The 7,665-nt window shown below is 39.3% G+C and overlaps 1 protein-coding gene across 1 annotated transcript; it reads left to right on the top strand.

Annotated features, from left to right (window-relative positions):
* Positions 1 to 5,857: 5,857 nt before the first annotated feature.
* LOC123234268 (zinc finger protein OZF-like) lies at positions 5,858 to 7,363 on the top strand. Its single transcript, XM_044660189.1, has 2 exons — positions 5,858 to 6,013; positions 6,425 to 7,363. The coding sequence occupies exons 1-2, from the start codon at positions 5,858 to 5,860 to the stop codon at positions 7,361 to 7,363; spliced, it is 1,095 nt and encodes a 364-aa protein (XP_044516124.1).
* Positions 7,364 to 7,665: the final 302 nt, after the last annotated feature.

The raw sequence follows: 7,665 nt of genomic DNA on the forward strand, positions 1-7,665 counted from the left end.
TTTATTTTACATTTTATATCTTTTAAAAATTAGACTGAAAAAATATACCATTTGGATAAGGATATGGTTGTCATCTTGGTTTTTTATACCTGATTTTATCAGGTATAAAAAATAAAATATGACATAATAAGTATCGACCTCCTTTGTAACTATAGAAAAAAATATGAGTAAAGATTCATTTGTTTTAGGAAGAGAAAAGTCTCAGGAAGGTATGTTTTGTGATTTTTATCAGGAGTGTAAAAACATTACATAAAATAGAGAGGTATTGCATGCTGTCTTTCTCTTTCTTTCTCCTTTTTCTCTCTCTCATATACACAGTACAGAGGAACCTGCAAACATATATAGGAGGGACACAGATCTGGTCTTATCTATTGTTCCTGGTCACACTCAAAAACTTTACCTGGCTTCTCCTTTTATTTATCCCTAAAATCCATACAAATTCATCCCTCCAAAGTATACCTGCTAAGCATTCATTCTATCTACTTCCCTTTTCGACCCTGGCTAATTTGAGAAATTGGATCTGAATTCTGTGTGTGTGTGTGTATATATGGAAAGAGGTATTCTAGAGTTCACCTTTTATATTCTGCTTCTCAGGATTAAGACCTGCTTTTGACATACACACACACACACACACACACACACACACACACACACACACACTCAATTCAGATCCAATTTCTCTAACACTTTTCAAAGAAAGGGCAGTCAGAGGAACCTCCTTACATATATAGGAGGGGCACAGATCTGGTCTTGTCTATGGTTCCTTGCCACACTCAAAAACTTTGCCTGGCTTGTCCTTTTCCCTGTCCTTAAAATCCATACAAATCCATCCCTCCAAAGCATACCTGCTGAGTATTCATTCTATCTATTTTCCTTTTTGACCCTAGCTAATTTGAGAAATCTCTGTAAAATCAACCAGCCTTGTCTCAATAGTTCTTAGTAGCCATTTTGATTAGTAATCTTAAGGTAATTTCCATTGGAGCTGTCTCTCATTTATAAAGATCAATGACACCTAGATCCTAACCCTGGATCTACTACTAATTGGATCTCTGATCTTCATAAGTCATTTCTCCTCTATGACCTTTCCCTTTTTATTGGTAAAATGACAGCAATGGAACTGGATGACCTGAAGCACCTCACCAACCCTAATGTAGAGATTCTGTGAGTCTTCCAAGGATCTCATACTTTCTCTTCTTAGCCTGAACCTCATTTTTCTTTGTCTTGTCTACTATCCTGGCATATGGATATTGTGAAATTTATGAGATAATGAATGTGATTGTCCTTTGTAAACTGTAAAGTGCCAGGCAAATGGGAGTTATGATGATTAAAATGGAGAGGGATGAAAAAATGGAAAGGAATCCAAGTACACTGACTATTCATTCAAATGATGAAGTGAAACTAAAAAAGAATGAGGTAGCAGTGACTACAAAAAGACATCTTGTACTTTCTAACGTTATTAATGAAGTTAGGATTCATCCTAATAACATTGGTATGAAAAGTAATGCCATACACATTGCCACTGGAATGTCATCATCATTCATTATTAAGATATAGTCATTAAGCTGATATACTGCCAACATAAAGAAAAAAGTCACAAATTCTGGGGAATAAAAATTTCTTTGGAATGAGGATTGGGAGGTGCCTTGCTTGTTGGTTTTAGCTCAACACCTGTGATTTAATTGGCACAGGGAAACCCCAGTGGGCCAACACCTTCTTTTGAGTAGTGTTATAAAGAAGTAGGGTAATCTTGGTTAAGGGAGGGATAAAGGTGATGAGGTGATTGGAGGGGGAATGAAAGGGATAGCTGAGTGTAGGGATGAATGAGGTAGGTGGTATACAGGAAGGTAAGGGAATGGATGGGAGTATAGGAAGGCAGCTCAAACAGGCTTATTCACTGAAGGCTGGAGACAGAGGATACTGAGGAAATAGGCTGGGTTCTTCAGGCAAGGAAGATATCTCTGAAATGCAAAAGGAGTTGGGCCAGTCAGAAATATTTTCAATCTGGCTGGAGGGCTTCTCTTGTTAATTTCTAAAATCCCTTGAGGGCGGAGTCAAAGGGCTCCTCCCTGCTAGTGAAACTGATGGCTGCAGGAAGTTTGGGGTAGGTACTTCCTGCCAAGATGGATGCCTACAGTTCCCTTAAGAAATAAAAGAAAATAATTCCTTCCCTCTTCAGCCTTTGCCTTAATCTTCAATACAATGATTCACCAGAGGCTTTGAGTAGGTAACAAAGGGGATTTATTAATGTCAGGGATAATCAGAAGGAGAGAGGGGTTTAGGGTTTTGTAATAGCTGCTGGGGAGAAAGCTGATGGTGGGGGAAGGGTCACAGGAGGGGGTTAGACTGAGAGAGGCTGGCTCTCCCAATCAAGAAGGTTTGACTGTCCTTTGAAATAAAGTATTTATCAAATCACTAAATTAGTGGCTTGTTTTAGGATGCTCTACTTGCCTACAGAAACTAAACCCATGATGTCCAACCACCAAGTCCACCCTTCCTCCCAGGGCCCAAAGGGAAATTCAGGGAAAATAGCAGGGATGTATTATGGAGAGATCAGGGAGAGGTCCAGAGAAATCAGATAGGTCCAAATATCCCAAAAGACAGAAACACAGGCCAAGGCAGAGCCAAAAGCAAAGCCAAAGCCAGAAGGCAAAAGCCCATCAGTTGGAACTTCAGCCCTATTTATAGCCTCAGTCTCCAACTGACTTTCTGAAAATTCTAAAACCCTAACTACCAGGGCTGCTTACAGTTGAACTTACAAGAGCGAAAGGCTTCTGCTAGCAACCCTGTATTACAGCAGCAATTCACCAGCAAGTTTAGAGCTGAAAACAGTGTTAGAGGCCAATGATCTACTTCACCTCTTTTGTTGTTCAGTTGTTCAGTTTCAGTCCAACTCATTGTGACCCCATTTCGGATTTTCTTGGCAAAGTTACTGGAGTGATTTGCCATTTCCTTTTCCAGCTCATTTTACAGACTAATTAGGATTGTTTATAGATGAGGATCTGAGAGGTTAGGTTAACATGCTCTAGGTCATAAGAAGCAGGAATTGACTCCATGTTATCTGACACTAAAACCAGTGCTCTTTCTCTCCTGTACCAAGTGGCTTCTCTAACTTTAGGAATTAGAGAGCTGCCTGTCTCATACCTGTGGAAAGTGTCATCTCTGTCTGACTCATCCTAAGTGATGAGAGAGAGACTGTCAACCCAAAGCAATTCTATGACTATTTGTTAATTACCAATCATTTGCCAAGTATTGTTCTAGGTATCTAAAGATTAAAAGATTTAGGTTTTCAAAGCATCATCCGTTCCAAAATACCTCTGCTACTATTTTCCCGGAGATTCTCACCCTTTGATTCACTCCATTGTTTTGAGGCAATGTCTCCATAAGGTCTCTGTTAAAATCCAACTCTATTATTTGTATTAGACTTGTATTAGGACAGATTAGTTTATTATATTAAGAGAATAAGACCTTGAGGGAACAAGACAGAGAATGAGTAATTTATGTTGAAGTACAAAGAGTTGGGGAACACTTAGAACCTGTGCTGATGCTCCAAAGGCAGGCTATAGTGAGTGACTCACCACAAACCCAGGGTAGTAGAAGAATGCTAGGTGCCTGAGGAGTAGTCTTACTCAAGAGTAATGGGGTGTGCATGTAGGGGAGATCGGTGTGTTGATATTTCAGTGAGAAATTTTTCAGTGTGGTAGGATAGAAGAAGTGCTAGATTGGATGGGACAAAATCAGATCTGGACTTAAATTTAACTAATTTAGAATTTATTAAGTACACATTATGCACATAACACAAAAAAGAAGTCCATGAACTCAAGAAATTTGACTTTAACTGGATTTCTTACAGCTTACTGTTCTACCAAGTGCTCACAGAGCTACCTTAGGAATACTCCAAAGCTACCTTCAATGCTACCCAGTTACATTTATGAAGACCACATTTATGGCACAGATGAGATGAGTTAGTTATGAACTAATTACTAGTTGTTAGAAAGTGGTTGATTTAATTGCACAAAAAAAGAAGGAGAAAGGGAAGGTGAAGATAAAATGATCAGCATACTGAGGATAGAGTCTCAGAATAAAAAGCACTTGGAAGCAACCAACAACGTGGCTGACCTGCTTTGCAATTTGTTATATAGATAAGGTTATGCAACTGGAATTGTTTATTATTGTCCTTCTCCACAAGATGGTAACCCAGGGAGCAAATAAAGCAGAAAATGTTGAATCCTAGCTCTGGAACATTCTCAATCATAAGCACTTTAAGGATAGGAACTTTGTCTTCTACATTTTTGTGTTCTCTTAGGGACATTGAATCAATCTTGCATATTTTAGATGTTTGGTGACTGTTGGCAGATTGATGGATGAATTGACTGAAAATGAGAGGGAATTTGGGCTCTCTTCATTAATAAATAATATAAATAATAATAATTATTACATGGCTCAAATATTCCACAGTAATTTAGGAACAAGTTGCTAGGAACTCCATTAGCTTCTTCTCAGGAATAAGTCTGATGCTTCTTATGTGAAAAAATCCCATATTTCTTACCAAAGTATAAAAACAATAGCAGCTCTTCTAAATATAGATGATTTCTATATTTGTATTTAATACAAAACATTAACGGCATACAATGAAAAATTATATTCACTGGCAAGAATATATTGTCCGAGAGTTTCTTAGATAAAGTCTCATATCTCAAATATATAGAAAACTTTGTCAAATTTATAAAAATGAGTCATTTCCAGTAGATTAATGGGCAAAAGATATAAACAGAGAATTCTTGGATGAAAAAAATCAAAGCTATATATAGCCATATGAAATAATGCTCTAAATCCTTACTGATTAGAAAATAATAAACTGGAGGAATTCCATGTGAACTGGAAAGACGTCCAAGAATTGATGCAGAGTGAAAGGAGTAGAGCCAGAAGAACATTGTACACAGAGACTGATACACTGTGGTAAAATTGAATGTAATGGACTTCTGTACTGGCAGCAATGCAATGACCCAGGACAATCCTGAGAGATTTAGGGGAAGGAATACTACCCACATTCAGAGGAAGAACTGCAGGAGTGGAAACAGAAGTAAAACAACCGTTCAAACACATGTGTTGATGCAGACATGGTTGGGGATGTAGGCACTAAATGACCACACCAATGCAACTATCAATAATATGTAAATAAGTCTTGACTGATCACACAGGTTAAAACCAGTGGAAATGTGCGTTGGATATGGGGGGAACGGTTGAAGGGGGGGGGAAGGGGAAAGTAAAAACAGGAATCGTAACCATGGAAAATTTTTCTAAAAATATAAATACTTAAATCTGAAAAAAAAGAAAAATACAAATCAAAACAACTCTGATATTATCATCCCACACCCATCAGATGGGCTAAAATTATAAAAGGATGAAATGAAAAATTTTGAGGAGGTATAAAAAAACAGGAACATTCATATTCTTGCTGAAACTGTGTACTGATCCAACTATTTCAGAGAGCAATCTGGAATTATGCTGAAAGAGTAATAAAACTGTATATTCTTTGACCCAGCAACACCATGATTAGGTCTGTTTCCCAAGGAGATTGGGGGAAAAAGAAAAAGAAACTATATGATCAAAAATATTTATAGCAGATGTTGGGAATCTGTGGAAGGTCTGCACTTTTGGGGACTTTCTTCTGGAGAGGGGCGAGGAGGGAGTCCGCGAGGCTTCGGCAATGGAGACGTTCTTCTCCCTGACTCCTTGGAACGAGAAGACCCTGCTGGACTAGTTGCGGGTGTACAAAGAGGAAGTCTCCCCACCTTGGGGCTCCCACCCCCTGAAGGACCACAGTGTGACATAAGCAGAAACCCTGAAGCCAGAGGGAATGGCCCCCGGGACCCAGAGGCCCCCCTCCCAGGGGCCAATAACATTCAAGGATGTGGCTGTTGACTTCACCCAGGAGGAATGGTGCCTGTTGGACCCTTCACAAAAAAAGCTGTACAGGGAAGTCATGCTGGAGAATGTGAAGAATCTACTCTTCGTGGGTCAGTTGTCTTTTAAATATACAAAATGTGGAAAGACTTTGACTTGGAAGGAAAAACTTGCTGAACATCAGAGAATCCACACTGGAGAGAAACATTATAAATTTAAACAATGTGGAAAAGCTTTCACTTGGAGGTGGAAGCTTGCTGAGCATCAGAGAATCCACACTGTAGAGAAACCTTATAAATGTAAACATTGTGGAAAGGCCTTCACATGGAGGGGAAAACTTGCTGAGCATCAGAGAATCCACACTGGAGAGAATCCTTATGAATGTAAACAATGTGGAAAGGCTTTCACACAGAGCCACCATCTTGTTTCACATCAGAGAATCCACTCTGGAGAGAAACCTTATGAATGTACACAGTGTGGAAAGGCATTCATATACAAGGTGAATCTTGCTTCACATCAGAGGATCCACACTAGAGAGAAACCATATGAATGTAAACAATGTGGAAAAGGTTTCAAAGAAAGGGTCTTTCTTGCTAAGCATCAGAGAACCCACTCTGGAGAGAAACCTTATGAATGTACACAGTGTGGAAAGGCTTTCACAGAGAGGGGCTCTCTTGCTAAGCATCAGAGAACCCACTCTGGAGAGAAATCTCATAAATGTACTCAATGTGGAAAGTCTTTCAGAGAGAAGGGTTTTCTTGCTAAGCATCAGAGAACCCACTCTGGAGAGAAATCTTATGAATGTAAACAATGTGGAAAGGCTTTCAAACGGAAGAGCCATCTTGCTTCACATCAGAGAACCCACTCCGGCGAGAAACCTTATGAATGTACACAGTGTGGAAAGGCTTTCCTGCACAAGGTGGATCTTGCTGCACATCAGAGAATCCACAGTGGACATAAACCTTATCAATGTAAACAATGTGGAAAGGCTTTCACACAGAGCTCTGGTCTTGCCGTACATCAGAGAATCCACACTGGACATAAACCTTATGAATGCAAACAATGTGGAAAGGCTTTCACAGTGAGAGGCTCTCTTGCTAAACATCAGAGAGTCCACTCTGGAGAGAGACCTTATGAATGTACACAATGTGGAAAGGCTTTCACAGAGAGAGGCTCTCTTGCTAAACATCAGAGAATCCACTCTGGAGAGAAACCTTATGAATGTATACAATGTGGAAAGGCATTCAGAGAGAGGGGCTCTCTCACTGTACATCAGAGAATCCACTCTGGAGACAAACCTTATGAATGTAAACAATGTGGAAAGACTTTTACACGGAATGGCTATCTTGCTGTACATCAGAGAATCCACACTGGAGAGAAACCTTATGAATGTAAACAATGTGGAAAGGCTTTCACAGTGAGTGGCAATCTTGCTAAGCATCAGAGAATCCACCTTTGAGAGAAACCTTATGAATGTTATAAATTCTGATAGACTTTCTCTTAATGCTCCACAGTTGCTTCATGTCCGAAAATCCCCACTGAAGAGAAACCTCATGAATGAGGCTGAGCTTACAGTTGACGGTCTTAATTTTAACTGAGCATCCACACTAGAGAGAAACTTGATGAATGTGATCAGTGTAGTAAGGTGTTTAGGGAACAATCATCTTTTATTTCCTAGGAGGAATTCCGTTTGAGTAGAAAGAAAAATATTGAAATGAGAGTCCATAGTTTGTTTAGTATGAAATGTTTTCTCAACAGACC

This window comes from Gracilinanus agilis, chromosome 2, assembly GCF_016433145.1.
Source record: "Gracilinanus agilis isolate LMUSP501 chromosome 2, AgileGrace, whole genome shotgun sequence".
NCBI classification, from domain to species: domain Eukaryota; kingdom Metazoa; phylum Chordata; class Mammalia; order Didelphimorphia; family Didelphidae; genus Gracilinanus; species Gracilinanus agilis.

Bases quoted from the DNA above. Each gene is read 5' to 3' on its own strand.
- LOC123234268 (XM_044660189.1), top strand. From the start codon at position 5,858: ATGGCCCCCGGGACCCAGAGGCCCCCCTCCCAGGGGCCAATAACATTC. The intron at 6,014-6,424 runs GTGGGTCAGTTG...GCTTCACATCAG, and splicing joins ATGTGAAGAATCTACTCTTC to AGGATCCACACTAGAGAGAA.